At 43.9% G+C, this 16,107-nt stretch overlaps 1 protein-coding gene across 2 annotated transcripts in view; it reads right to left on the reverse strand.

Annotated features, from left to right (window-relative positions):
- Window positions 1-16,107, reverse strand: part of cdi (center divider) — a 43,219-nt gene that overhangs the window by 7,768 nt on the left and 19,344 nt on the right. For both annotated transcript variants that reach the window (XM_043212496.2, XM_043212495.2), the window contains exon 3: window positions 5,902-6,023. In XM_043212496.2, coding sequence (XP_043068431.1) covers window positions 5,902-6,023 — 122 coding nt within the window. The remainder of the gene's footprint in view (window positions 1-5,901; window positions 6,024-16,107) is intronic.

The raw sequence follows: 16,107 nt of genomic DNA on the forward strand, positions 1-16,107 counted from the left end.
AATTATTACCACAACATCAACAACTACAGGAGTAGCAGCAGCAGCAACAGCAACTGCAACAGCAACTGCAACAGAGACTGCAACTGCAGTTGCAAGAGCAGCAGCACGATCGGAGGTTAAAAGGTTGACACAAAACCAACAAAGCTTGCTTTTAGCCAAACAACAAATGGCCCAAACCCAAACCCAAGCTGAAGCCCAAGCCCTGGTCCAATCTCAAGCCCAAACAAGGGGCGTGGCTGTGGGCGTTATAAATGCTCCTAAATGCTGCCAACTGCAATTACCATTCGGCATTTGGCGACTGGCGGCGGACTGACGGACCGGCGGAGTAACAACAGAGCATTTCGAAATGAAATGATTGAATTTGGTTTTCAATTAGAAAAATATGCAAAACGTGATGCGAAAATTATGCAGATTGCAGCTGCAGCAGCCAGAATAGCAGCAGCAACTGTTGCTTGTTACTTCCTCTTCTTGTTTTAACTGCTGACCGATTTTTCTGGGCCTCCCCCCCCGCCGAAAAGAAAGCGCCACTGGTGGCTGCATGGGTGTTGCATAAATCTGAATATCTAATGTTTGCCTTTTTGTTGTGCAAAATTGATTGAAGTGTATTGAAATTGATTGAAAGTCGATGACATAATTTCAAAACAACAAAAGACAATGGCCAAACGCAGCGGCAGACGCAAATTGGAAGTGAATGTTGGCTGGCGAGCCAAGAGCCGCAGCCGCCTCACCATACCATTTGGGTGAAAGATGTTTTATGGGACAACGGCCTGACACGTTTATTTACCATTTTATGGCTTTATTTTTTTCATGCGGAAGTTGACAATTACATATGCGACTTATGCTGACAAAATAGCAGGCCTGAAGATAAACCAAATCCGAGCGAATGCGAAGCAATGAGGCATGGCTGTGGCGAGTAATTGCTGTCAAGAAACTTGTTACATTGCACACAGCAGGCCCGGCACGGCACGCAACTAAAAAACGGATGGATTCAAATGGAATGCCGAATGCAGCTCATTAAATTCCAATCTGTATCTGTGTATCTTTGTATCTGCATCTGTCTCGGGGCCCATTGTGAGATACATATTACTCATTTTTTTTTTTTGGGGAACATCAATCCTTGTGCTCTTCTTTATATTTCTCGGATCTGTTCGGATTGGATTTTTACATGTGTTAGCACTTACAGAGCAGCAACACAATGCAACATTGTGAGTTCAATGACTTGCAATTGCGTCTCCATCCCCATCCCCATGCGTTTCTTTAGTTTTTTTATTTACTCGCCTTTTGTTGTTGTCTTGATGGCAGACATAAAGCATTACCAAAATAAATAAAAAGCTGAAAAAAAAAAAATACATAATGTAGCACCACCACCCGCCCCAGTTTTGGGTCAGCGCTCAGTTTTTGGCATTCGAAGGCAAAAACAGAAATAATAAACAGAGTGCCACCAGTACAAAGATGAGGTGTGGACTGCCGGCAGTTTATGAATGCAAATCTTTCATGTACTCCTAGTCTAAAAATATCGCCCACCTATGCTCTATAAATAGACTCTCGGAAGCCGAAATCCGTGATGCAAAAGAGGTCTCTCCTTTGACGTCAATTCTAACGCTTCGATCCAGATCGTACAACCTGATCTCGGGCGGTGCGACGAAACAAGCTGCTTAATGAAATTGCTCGAGGAGTATTTACCGGGCCATGTTGATCATCAATCAGAAATTAACCCAATTTAGCTTTCTTGGCTGTGGCAGCTTCAATTACAGATACAGATACTTGTCGTACGTACAAGTATCTATCGCCGGTTGAGGATCGGATCGGATCGGTGGGTAAACATGAAATGCTGCGCTGATAAAAGTGCAATGCAAGCCAGCAGTCGACCAGTCTGGCAGTCGCTCGTGTATCCATTAGGCAATAAAAAGAAATGTTTATGTGGCCGCAATCATGACACGCTCTCTTTCAGGTGTTGCTGCAGCACTGGTTGCTTGAAACAGGCCAAACCAGGAGCTGTTTGATGTTAGGGACTCTTCTCGGTACTCTAGACCGTAGATGCTAAATCCTCAATTAAATGAATAATTGTATATAGTCTGCTTCTGCTAAATGAACGGCCAATTTGCAACCTCTTGCTCATTAAATTGTCAACAATTTTCGACGGTTCTCGACAATCTTTTCATTAGCCTGACAATGCGCCGCCGCCACTGGGCGCCCGTTCGTTTCAAGGCCAACGATTTCAGTTTATTGGCAAGCATTTCATAAAAGGGGACAGCAACGAGCCGCCAACACACAAATCAAGCCAAGACAAATACGAATAATGGCCGAGACAACAATGTGCAGTGGCCCCCTCGAAAAAGGCAGAAGCCGCCGCCGCCGAACATATAGCCTCTACACGAGCACACTCCGAGAAAATCTTTAGAAAACCCATTCATAGATTGTAGTTTATAGTCTCTGGGTTTATAGTCGGTTCTCTGAGTGCCCACTATCCCCCTCACCACAGACGACCTTCACGTCAGTGGGACCCATCATCGGGCAACATGAGTGGGTCGAGCGACTGGCTATCGACACAATCAATTAAGTGCAATCTGACCTTAGTGCAATCTCTTGGGCCGGCGTCTATTAATAGGCGATTGCACAAGCTACTCTGCCTCTCAGCCCTGAATCGGGGTCACCAGTGAGTTGCAGCTGGAACCCTAACACCTCTTCTGCGCGGTAGTGGAGTCATTAACCCTCGAGCACTTTCGCATGCCAACAATTTGTCAACATTTGCCCACAACTTATCACCTGCTTAGCATCTCAGTGAGGCGCAAAGATCAACTGCCGCCATGCCAGGCGGAATTTCTGCCATTGTTTACAAACGTAATGACTCGGCCCGAGAACTGTGACATGTCTGGCCGGGCTTAGTCGCGTTAAATGGCTTTAAGCCAAAGGCAACATGTTTGTGCTTCCTCCGAACAAATGCTACACATGTGGAGTTAATAAAACAGCAACTGCAAACCAGAGCAGAGAACCACCGGCGCCAACGTCGTCATCACAGTGTGTTTACAATTCGCGAAAGGCACTCTATGGAAGCCGACTCCAGCAATGAGATTTGTGAGTCAAACAATGCAGGCAGTGCACTCGAAAAAATCTATATTTGGGTTACACTTGAGTGAAAATTTTTGGCAGAAACCAAGATACATTTCTCAAAAGATTTTTTAATTTCTAGAAAGCTAAAGAATTTCTCCAAAAGAATTCTTGGTCATTTATTAAAAATAATTGGTTTCAACATTAAGAGTTATTATATTTGAAAAATGATTCAATCTTTAAACTAATTTTCACAGTGCATAGACTATATTTCAAGTTGTGGGCTTTATGGGAGCGGCTATATGTGGGTGGGTGGGTGTTGCAGGGGCAGTTGCAGTTGCAATGCAATTGCCTGACTTGGCCCGTTCTCATTGTGCGACATTCCGCATTACGGCGGGCGCGTGATAAGCCCATAAAAAATACATACATGTCGGCTGTGAGAGAGTTTCAGTTTCAGTTTCAGGCTTGTGGCCAATAAGTCACCCATACGGGCGTGAGTGGGTGTACGACTCGAGTGCGGCCCGCTGCTGGCCGCCTGCTGCCGGCTAGAAAGGTGGTTTCAATTACTCAACAACGAAGCAATCAGCCCACCCGCCAAAGATTAGTTCTATTGATGCCCGGCTGCATTAGAATTAGCATTAGGATCGGTAATGCTCGGGAGATGCAACGGTAAAGCCAATCAATAGGCTTCATTAGCCAGCCGGGGAGCAGCCGAGCGATCCATGGGAGGTGCCAGATCGGCATGGACGCCCAGCGGTGTGGCTGTTAGGATTTGACAGTTAGCCGACAGCCGCGATCGTTAAGCATCATTAAACATGCCCGCCAACAAGAGCAGCGCCTAACTAACTGCCAGTCAAGTCGGCTAGTCAGTCAGCCAAGTTAGTTGGGAGTGGAGGGTTCGCCGATCCACGTCACTGATAAAAGCCCAATTGGGGGATCTAGGCAGGGCCGTCATAAGGCCTAACTAGGAGGCATTAAATCCTCATCAAATATAACTTAATTGGAATGGCCTCTCAAGAAATATAGATTCTAGTGGCCTATAATTTGTCATTACAGACTCTCGCCATATATTCTCAATCATAAGGCTTTGTTTCTTTGTAGTTAGTGGGTTAGTGGCTGCTGGGGACCAATAAAAACAAAGACCTATATGCGTGTGGCTGCATTTTAATTTCACTATCCAGTCGGCCTATGGCGCCATAGCCGCATTCCAGACTTTTCAGAATTTTCATTTAATGCCCACGAATAAAGAAAAGTTGGCAGCTGCATTCGCCTTTGTAGAATTGTGTGTGTTGCCTGGCTGGTTGGATGGCTGGCTGTTCCGCTGACCCAAATCCATCTCTCAACGAGCTAGGCACACAGCGAAATAAGTTGGCCAGAGCATTTAATACTCCGGCTATGATTCGCTGCACGTTTCACTCCCCAACCGGCGGGGATGATGACAGATGTCATAAAAATCAGGTGTGCTCCTCCGCCTGGATTTCGAGGTTAAAGTTTGGACTGCAGCCAGTAATCCTCCAAACAATGTTGTGGGAAGCAAGAATGGTGTCTAATGAAAGACAACACTTCATCTGAGCCATTTCGCCGGGGTGTTAACATTGTTAATGAAAGGGCGGGGTCGCAGCCAGTCTAAGGCTAAGCCAGAAATTGCATATTCATGGATATACAGGAAAAGATGGGCGGTGCAAAATGGACTGGTCTGGCTGGCAGCTTGCGGAAAAAATAGCTAAAATAGGAAAATAGAAACTGGAAAAAAGTCCCTCAGAATTGCATACAATTGAAGGCGCTGGCTGGCATCAGACAGTCATTGTTGCGTGCAGTCACGTGATGATTGCAAACGGAAAAAAGCTAAAGTATAAATCAAGCCAAAATCAAAAAAATCACTGCCAGTGAGTGAGCTACGCAGCTTGGCAATTAAATCTAGTCAAGCCAGACAACAATGTCATGACTATCCCCCCGAGGAGAGCCTTAGCCTTAGCCTTAGCCAGTTGGTGTTGAGAGTTGGCTTTTCGCGCCACCACTCATTCCGTCAATTACATCAGCACTTTTTTGTGACCGTGAGAGTGCTGGTACTGGTGCTGGGGGGATAGCACACACACCTGGTCACTGCCAAGGTAATTACAGCCAGCCAGTGCAACAACAGCAGCCCCTGAACTTGACCTTTTGTCGGGCATCGGAACTGTTTTGGGCCGCAATTTGGACTTGAACCGCTCTGAACTCGAAATGCCAAATGGCCAGTCGAAAAAATAAACAAACCGCCAAAATAATAACAAACAACAAAGCAATCTCATTTCGATATGCAGTAAATATTTGTTTAGAATTACTTTCAAATTTCCATAAAAAATGATTTCCATAATGATGTCAGTATAGCTGTCAGCATCAAGTGAGTGAATCATCCCACAGTACGATAGGTTTTATGATAGGTCAGTATTGTTCCCCCATCCAGTGGGTACTTGTGCTTAATATATGCGACAATGAATTAAACCGACGGCCAGAACATCATCATTATTTGCGTGGAATCCGAAATACTATAAGCCCATTAAACTGTTTACGCAATCGACTCAAATAAATGACCAATTCGCGGGGAGGTGTGAACTGAATGCGTAAACACATCGGGGCACATGATCACCACAAATCAAGAAAAGGGAGCATATATATGGAAACAACAGCCATCATTCATAAACCTTTCAGAGTCCCAGAGTCAAGATTGCAATTAAAAGCGGAGATGAATCACGAATCTGGACATGGCATTGACCCATTAATCTCAAATCCTTTGTTTACTGACGATTAGAATAGTTTTCTGTATTTATAGCAACGTTCTTAAGCGATGAGAGTATTAGAGTTGTCTCAACTTACCTCAATATATTCGCATGCGATAGCTTATTTAGCAGCTGGACTTCTCGCAGCATATTCGGCCGGTTGGCCCGCAGCTGATTCATCTTCAGGACCATCACCTGCCCGGTCGTACGATGTGTGACCTAGAAAACATATCCAAAACGGCTAATCAGAAACATGATTTTTTATATACGGGTAGTATAATATATATTATATAGTGTAAGTGAGCGGCAGATCCATAAATCGTCTGTGTTGACAATTCAAGAGCAATCAGTCGAGTCGTCTGTGTACGTGCTCGTTGGGAGGACATGGCTAACAAAACCAGGTATTTCAGTTCCAGGGTCAAGTTCGCGAGGAAAGTTGCCAGCGAGTGCAAAACAAATATCGAGTCCCGGGCCGGATAATTGCATCGGGACCAGTGAGACAACAAGCCGAGTGGTTTTGCAGACCAAATGAAAAATCAATAAACTCGTCTCGGTGTGGTTAGCTGTCTGCAATCACAATTAAAATTGTAAATTGAATTTGCCTTTAATGGAGGGTTATGGTTGTGGAGGTGCTCCCTCTTTCCCACAAAAAGGGGTTAAATGTAATTTCTATACACTGGTCATAAAGCTTATAACTAATAAAAGACCTTCAGTATATATATCTCAAGTTTAAAACATTCCCAAAATCTTACTCACTTTATTATCAGGAAAACATTTAAAGAAATTACTTGTTTTTACTTATCTCAAGTAACTATTTAAATAAATGGCTCACTGTTGAGTATTTTTCTCGGTTTTTAGCGGCTGGTCGGTCTGTGCCGGCGCCAGACAACATTATTCACAATTCACTTAAATAAATAGCCCGGAGACGTTACCGCGGCTCAACTCTTCTCAAATTGTATTCTATTTTTAAGCCATAAAGAATAACAAACAACGAAAGCCAGCTGGCTGGCACTTCTATTCCCTGAGTCGCTCCTCCACTAATGACAGAAAATTAAGTTTCCTTCTGGCCAGAGCTCCACCTCAAGTAGTGTCCGTCGGTAGGTGAGTAAGTTGATATGCTGAATGGATATGGGATATGGGACTTGGGAATGGGAATCGGGGCCTGGAGCCACGTGTGCGTGGGTGACACACACGACGCCGACCAAGTCGTAACCAAGTCATTGTCATTCTTTATTGTCCTGTTGCGCTTTTAGCTCATTTTGGCTCTGGGCTGGCTGGCCCCTATTTTCCCCTATGTATGTCTCTGCGTCGGTGTTAACAAATTTATGAAGTTTCTGTTGCCGCGTTTTGCGTTTGCTATTTGCTCACGCCCATGGGGCCAAAGTCCAATTCACGGCGGTCCCCGGTCTCAAGTTGTTTACCCCATTGTCTGGCTATCAAAAGTGGGGGAACCTCGAGGGGATTAAGACGCTGAAAAATAGCTGGCGAATGTGGCCAAGATTCTTAACTCGGCTCAGAATTCGATTTCCGCTTTGTGTCACTTTATTTTCGGCCATTTCGGCCGGCTCCTCATGTCAGCCACTCATTTGCTTATCTGCCCAGCCCCACTCCAAGAGCTTTCAATATGTTTATACTTTATGTGGGTTTTCCGCAATAAATGCGAAAAGGCCTCATAATGCTGACACACCCAGCTAGATTGACAAGAAATATATTTGGGTATAAGGTTCCTTATACTATCGATCTGGGATCTTAAATCTTTGCAGGTAGGATAGGATATTAGTAGGCCTTGTAGTGCGTGACTATTATGAATAAAGATTAAAGGCTTCTCTGAGTTTGTTGAATTGATTTCTATGTTCTACTACCTGGCAGTGTGCCTCATCAAACGAGCCACTCCCATGACTGTTTGCCTCAACAATTAAACCATTAAATGCATTTTAGAAGCGCCTAATGAGCGCTGCAGATGAAAAGAGCCCAGTTCCTACAAAATGCATGCCCAGTACGTGTATTTATCCAAAAATGCTCGAACTGTTCGTGCGGCGGACAAAGCGAATGCCGGCCAGTGCAGTGGACCAAAAAGTGGCACGTCGTTCCAAGTTCCTAAGTCCACTGACTGGGCCTGCAACTGTGCTAAAAAAATGAAAGAGAACTCTCAACTCACACACAATGTGTGGATTGATCTTTCGCTGGGCGGCCAGCTTCAAAGAGTGCGGTCTTTTATTGAAAAGCGTTTAGGCCAGCAATGACGTGAGAAAAGAATTACCGGCACAACCATGTATGCCCATACATCATAGCACGTCGATGGGCCTCCCAAATAATCAATTACGAAGTGAAAGAAGCCTCCATTCATGGTCCAGGTCGGTCGTCGTGTGTGGGAAAGTGAATATGGATTCTAAAAGCTCCATACGATTAGATGGTTGGGGAAATCTAATCTATAGTTTTCTCGAAATTCATTCACACTTTCCAGCGATTCTCGTTTGATAAACAATCTCGGAGGGTAAACAGCAAAACAATTGTATACTTCTTGGTTTTGTTTGCTTGTTTAAGAGCATGGAAAGGCTTTTAAAATATCATTTGCCAAGCAAACAATGCCAAACTTTAAGACGCAAAAGAAGCCGGCCTGCCAATAACCGAAAGTCATCCGTTCTGTGCACCTCCAACGATTATTACTTAACCAGTTTCCATGTCCAGCTGAGAGTCATCCGCATCTCATTGCATCGCATCGATGGTTATGTCAACGGGCATCATCTCGGCATGCAAACAAATTTCTTGCCTTTTGCCGTAAATACTCGTATTTTCACTTTCAGTTAAGATGGAAAAAAAATGAAAATAACAACGTTTACAATAAAATGGCGGTTGCGGAAACAAAACACAACCAAAGCAACGAAAGTTGCCGCACCACCTCGCCAAAAAAACATCCTTTTTGACCAAAAGGCCAAAAAACCGAAACCAGTCGGGCTCGCACTGACATTTCAGCTTTTGGCCGGTTGCCTGATCCGCTCTCTTGCATGTATTTGTTGGCCGAAAACGCGTTTTGGCCAAACGGACGCGGCATGGGGCACACGTGTGACATTCGATCTGCCTCTGACTTGCACCGGCTGCCGATCGGAGAAAATATTCCAGCTATTTCCACGACGCCGAGACTGAGGCTGAGTTTCGTTTAGCTGGTTAACAAATACTTAATGCGGTTTACAGTTGGGGCTTTTTACTCATTCACTTAAAGAAGCACTAGGCCTGGTCAGTCATCTTTCAGATGCACTGGGAAATAAAAACCAAAGATTGGAGAGACTAGAGACTGAAATGCCTTCATTTCTGCACACTTTTCGGTATAACCTGACTTAAGATCAAGTTTTTTCTTCAAGTGCAGCAGCAACATGTTGAAGCAACACGAGTTAGCGGTACAATGTCAGAGCCAAAACGTGTTCTGGCCAGCCCAGTGGCTGGCTCGCGCGTTTTTCACGCCGCTATGCGAACCCAAGCACTACGCACGACAAATGTCGGCTAAAACCATGTAAGACAAATATTAGTCGAAGCGAGAGGTGTTGCTACCACGCTGCCACACTACTACCAACTTCTGGTCATTCCCATTCCCACTCTCGGCCAGAACCAGCCTGAATGAGCCGGCTTTGAATGGAATTTAACCCAGTTTGCTTTCTTCTTTCTCCAGCCGAGCAGACTTTGTTGCTTTTGAGAGCTTGGTTTTGGCCTTTATTGCTCTGGTCAGTTATAACGAGGCACTCGAGCGACAGGTGACTTTGTTTCGATATTTGCATGGAAGAAGGAACGGGTTTAATGGCTGGATTATCATCAGGTGGTAGGCTCTCGCATGCCTGGCGTTTAGGCCACAAAATGAAGCTCTCAATTGAACCAAAATTAACTCTGACAAGCACTAGCCATATTTTTAGAAATCGTGATGCTTGCCATTATCGGAAGACTATATATACCCTAGTATCAGCAGTATCAGCGAGTATATGTGGATTATAATTTAATGGGTAATCTAATCGGAGCGACAGCTCTTATCTGGCCATGGAAAGTTCAGCCGCCCAAGGGCGAGCCATAAAGATGCCTCCCCAGGTGAGAGTGGATTCGAATTCGAGTTGGAATTAATTAGTCGGCATGTGCATCCACTGCCATAAACATTTATGGAGTCGGCCATAGCGGAAAGCAATCTCCAGCCCACCCCCTCATAATGAATATATATCTCTATTTTCCGTTTTGGCCACAAAACAGAGTCATAAACGACGGCTGCCAGCAAGAGCTATGAGCTCAAGTGCCGTTTAAAGCGATTTCCAGCTCGGCTCGTACATGTGGCAAGCGGAATTCGTTGTTGCACCTTGTACATTCACACAGCCAGCAGTAGGCGGTGGGTGTTGCAGCAATATAATAACATCGAAATAAAAAAAAAAACCAGGAAGTGTCCGCCAAAGAATATTTCAGGCTGCAGAGCAGTGATGTGGCAAGCTGCAATTATCGAGATGCAGAAACTGTGCCGCGATACAGTTATAGGTTTATGCAACCTTATGTATTGAACTTGTTACGTATGGCTCGGACTTGGATGATTATTATGGGCTTTGGGTTTTAGGTTTTAAGTTTGTGCTTTTAATTGTTAACGGAAGCCAGCCAGCAGCGGCTGGTTATGCAAATGCTGTTTGCTTTTGTTTTCTTTTGTTTTTGGCGGTTGGCGTTTGGCGTTTTTTGTTTGCAACTCCTGCCTTGTTGTTTCACCTTTTCCTTTGCGGCACATGTTTAACAAAATTTTATTTCGTGTTAAGCAAATAATTTAACAAGTAAAATGCTGTTGCTGTTGCTATTGCTGGTGGATGGATGTTGCCAGTGTGGTTGGAGGCAGGAAGCAGCAACAGCAACAGCTGCAACTGCAACGGCGGCTCACGCATATTGCACAACTATTTGTGGGAGGATGAGGTGGGTGCAATTTTCTGCAAAAAAAACAGCAATTATTAGCTGTAAGTTGTTAGCAGCCAACATGGAAATTCGATATCAAATTGAAAAGCCAATGAAAGAGGCGGTGGTAGTAGCCTAGACAATTAACGCATTTCGTTTCTAACCGCCATGCATCACGAACATGCGGAAATCGGCTCGGAAAGTACCTCATCTCGGGGTATTTATCAGCAAAAAGTAAAAAGCAGCCAGTAATAATAACAAACATTGCATAATCAATTAAATCTGACAAGGAGGCCCTGGCTATCAGCCCCGAGAGATCACCTTCAGCAGTTCATTCACGTCGGCCTATCTACGAGCCGCGTATAACAACTAAGTTTAGTTTAATGGCCGGTGTTATGTCATACGATTTCATTACCCTTAATGCTATTCTCACGATCCGCGGGGCAGGCAGACTAGGACTCCGATTCCGAATCCGACTCCGGCTATGACAAGCTCATTTAATGACATTTACGACGATCGGCCGTAAAAAGCAAACAGAGATTCCAAATCGAACACGTTCTACATATTGAAAATATAACAATGTCACAATGGGAACAATCGAGCCCATGTGGGATGACTTGGCAGCTGGAGTTCTTGTCATTATACCAGAGACGACGCTGTGTGCCCTGCATATGCTTAAGGGTTCGTGAGGTTCCCCGGGCACGGAAATTAATAAACTGGAATACGTGCCCCGGGTTCTGCTCTGCGGAGGAGGCGAGGCACGACGACAAGACATTCTTTGATTGAACCTGATTTGTTTATGGGCTTGCCCCACTGCATAGTTCGACCCCCAGCCCCCAGCTACTAAGACAAATACCTAGTATAGCAGCTCTCCTCAGAACCGAAGGTCATAGTTGTTCGTACTCCCCGGGCATCAATCATTCGCGGTGGAAGGAATGTGCTGAAGTCTGACTCCGAAATGAGTTAATGGCTCGCCGAACAATATACTAGACTGATATATTTGATAGTTCCCGCTATCTGCCCGTCTTGCCTCACCTCTATTTGTGTACTTAGCTTTACGATACGATACCTTGCTGTACCGCACAATAATAAAATTAAAAGCCGCTTAACTTGTTTACTTTTGCATCAATGGCATGGCAAAAGACACAATAAATGGGTTAAGCAAACACAAACCAGCAACGTCATTAACCAGCACCGACGACTTTTCTGGCCCGTTGAGTGCCGCAGATAGCCCGGCATATTTTCGTCAGTGATCTTAGATTGTAGATACATAGATACATGCTCGCACTGACGGAACGATTGCATAGGAAATTACGGTTTATTTTTTTTTAGCTATTTTGTTTTTTTGTAATATTCGGAGGGGAACAAAATAACACCTCAAGGTAGTTCCGCAAATAGTTTTTTCATTAAAACTTAACGGGATAACCTTAGAAAGTCTCCGATACCCTAGCGACTTTTTATGGCCTGAGTCATGGGCTATATCAGGGGCTTTATAAATCAAAAGGTAGCTGGCTAGTGCAGTGATATAACCCTTGGAAGGCTCGCAATTATTTGGTTAGTGATATCTTCTAATAGTGATTAATATTCTCAGAAAAAGATCTTAAGGGGGAAATAGGGCTGATTTGTGCAAAAAATATAGCAGATTTTTGTAATTGATGATGAAACTGTTGCATTTCATGATTTTATCATATTATGGAATATTAAACTATGATATTGAACTATGACATAAACTAACTAAATAACGTTCTGTATTTTTTGGTTTTAAAAAATATGGACCAATTCTGCAATGGTTGCATTTTTTCTGAATCGCCTAAAAATAAGCGATTTTCGATGGCTATCATATCTTGCTGATGGATCATCAGAAATTAAAATATTAAAAGTATATCGTTAGATAATCAATTGACCCAGGTAAGGCTGGGTGGCTTTATCGAATTTTAAATTTTTAAAACCGCTATTTTAGAAAAAAAAAACAAATATTTTGTTTAATTATAAAAACAAATTAATTACAAGTTCAATCAGAAATTCTCCAGCGTTACCTCGGCATACAAAATTTATTAAGGAGCAATGTTTAAAATTGCCACACAATTGGTAAAGCAGTTATTAAGCAAAGAAGGCCACCGACTTTAAAAGTAGGAATTTTTGATTAAAAAATACTAAGAAACCCTAAAATAGCTTCTAAGATAAGCCTTACAAGGCTTCGTCAATATTCCCCGATTGATTTGCTATTTGGACAAAGTATTTTTGTGCTATTTGGATATAAGATATTTTGGATTTGGATTTTAAATAAGATATTAGATTTTTATTTGGCAAACACAAAGTAAACAACAAAGTAAGTATTTTTTTTCTAGTCCTCGACAGCGCTCTATAGAAACCTTCTCTTTGTGAGAGATAATTTAATTTCTGATACAGTGCCAGTGCAATTATGTGGATAAGTGTAACACAAAATCAATTAAAGACGTCTCGTTGTACATGAACAGCGAACAGCGAGCGGCTAGTCAGCAATATCGACAACAAGCCGCGTCAAACAAACTGTGCTAAATACCAGAAATGAAATACAAAAAACCGCACAAGACAGTAGCAGGCTCGTTAATTGGATGTGGCGACTGTCAATCGATAGGTGGAAGTGGAAAGAAAAACACACACCATTCCCCTGCTTTTCGCAGGGGATTAGGGGTGACCGTACACCCATTATTTGACCTTAGAGCCAAATGGCGATTGGCGAATTGGGTGGGAAGTTCACTTTTACTGAGGCCTCAGGCCTGGCGCCATCCAACGCCCATCCCTTCTGGAAACTTTACAGCTCTTCTGCGATCGAATATGCGCAGCGAGTAAGTCATACAATTTAATTGCTTTTATCGCACGCCTTAAATCGCAGACATCAGTCGATGTGGGCCCGAGCACAATGTCAATTAAATTAGAAAACCACGCGTTTTCCTCCCCATACCTCCTCTCTGGCTGCCGAGTGGATGAGTCGATGCATTTGGCCAGTTGTGACACGTCTCTGCGATTAAAATCAACATAAAGTCCAGACACACGCTTTCCGATCTCCGACTACCCCCCCCTCTATTTTCATTAAATGACAACAACAAGCACTTCCGTTTCCATTGCCTTTTTCTCTGTGGCGTTGGTCGCTTCCTTTCAACCCAACCGATCCAATCAAGACGCTCCAGGGTTGCCCATAAAAGGGTCACCGGCATGCTGGTGGCGATTGGTTGGAAGGGTTTTCGCCTCCCAATTTGGTTAGAATGGCAAGTCAGCCTTCCAGCTGATCGAAAGTGGGAATACCCTTTCTCATCATTCGGGGTAGAAGCCAGGACCATGGTACTCCTTGAAAGAGCATTACCAAGCAAGAGCTAGATGGCCTCAAAGAAGATATTTTTGGCACAAAGAGCTGCATTGGTGATCCACGCAATTTCCATACCCGTCTGAACTTTGCCGGCTCGGGCTCGTTAAGTCGGATCGGGCTCGAAATGTAATTGGTTTGGCGCGTTAATAATCAATTGGCGTTTACATTTTAAATGTGGCATGTCGCTGCAGAGCCGAGAGGCCGGAGAGTCGGCGACGTTTGTTCTCCAGCGAGACGCCAAAGAATGCCAGCCGAACTGGAAGCCATTGAAGACTCCAAGTGGCTCGATTGTGGCGACGTCTACGTCTGCTGCCCTTGATGAAGTGCCACATGTTGCCCGTTACAGTAGCCAGTCGGTATGATCGACGAGCTGTGTAGATGCCCCTACCACCAGTTTGTGCAACTCATGTCAAGTGGGCCGGACTGGACGGCGGCTACACGTGTCGCCCGACGACATCACCATCCCGGGCACCCAACTCGTTCTAATCGCAGACGGATTTCGTTACAGAGAGGGAAATCTAGGAGGCCTAATGTATCTAGAATCTAGTTTTGAAAACTATTCTGTTCTCAGTGCAGAAACCAGTTGGGCTTGGATCGATTGGTGGCGTTTCAAGCTCGAGTCCATCAATCAGTGGCTTGTTTAGGAGGTGAGTGGTGGTGAGCCATGGGCAGGCTGAAATAGCTTTTTAATTATCGCAAATATTTATAGGAAATTTCTCACGCACTATCGAGTCAGTTAGCTGGCTTACAACAGCTCTCGGCCAATTAATTTCAAGGATTTGGCAATAAGGAACCGCATGCTTACCTGTAAACAGACAAAAAAAATAAATGCATTTATTAGTTTTGTGATGTGAAGTCACTGCTTGATGGCATTGAACCTAACTGAGCCACAAAGTGTGTTCAGCACTCTTGATAATTAAATTGTGGGCATAAATTACTGTGCACTTCATAAAAAAACAAACAAAAAAGTGGCTACAGCTATATCTCGCCATATAAAGAAAGTAGAGAAGAAAGAAGTATAAAGAAACACAATAAACAATTTAATTACGCATCGAGTGCAACACAAAAGTGAAATGCAGTTATAAACACACAAAAATGAATAATCGCATCTCGGATAAGGCTAACAAACAAACAAAGACACGGCCGACAACAGTTGGCTGCACACTCGAAATTGGCCAAAAAGCTTCGCTTCAAATGTGAGAAAATTTTGATTAAAATCCCTCCGTGCCTGCTCTCCAGCGATCCAACGATCTATTTCATAAATACGAGGGCAATAAATTATACTATACATTGTATTGGAAAAACCTACGCAGGTGCCTTCTGCTACATTTCTCGGGTTTAGTGTCGCGTGTTTTCATCTTCAAATAGAAAGTCTGCATTATAATTGCTTTGTTTCCATTTTCCACACTCTGTGGCCATTGTCGGAGAAATATTTGAGCTCTTTTGGCAAATTGCGGCAAATGCATGCCGCAAAATAAATCACAAAACATTGCCAATCGCCGGGCCAAGTGCAGAGCAGAGCAGAGCTCCCCTGGCAATGACACTGAATCCGCGAGATACAGGCAGCACCGCCATCTGCATAGCATCTTGTCACTTTAGTTTTTACAACTCGGTTTCTCAGTTTTTATTGCTTCATTGCTGCTGAGGGATATGAATGGTTCGTCTACTGGATAGTGGGGGAGAAAATTCCATAGCCAGGCAGGCAGGCAGGCCGGCAGTATGTACAGCGCCTGCGACATGTCAACTATTTCAAGGCTAAATCAGCGAGGCAGCCAGTCGTGTGTCAACAATGCTTCACCCTCGCCACCAGGCCGTTGAACTCTGGAGTGTAGAGTGGCGAGGAGTTGCAGTCGCGTGGATTTATGGAACAAGTTGGAATGCATTTGCTTGTCATTTCATTAATTGAAAGTTGGTGACAAGCAAACAGTACACACTCAGTGAGTAATTTCGTTTGGATATCCTCCATACATGAGCTGCCAACATAAACAAATGCTAACTAACTAAGAGCCAGCTCGCAATCAATTAGAACAAACAGAGGTCGGGTCGCTGGTGGGATTT

Source organism: Drosophila bipectinata, chromosome 3R (assembly GCF_030179905.1).
Source record: "Drosophila bipectinata strain 14024-0381.07 chromosome 3R, DbipHiC1v2, whole genome shotgun sequence".
NCBI lineage: Eukaryota > Metazoa > Arthropoda > Insecta > Diptera > Drosophilidae > Drosophila > Drosophila bipectinata.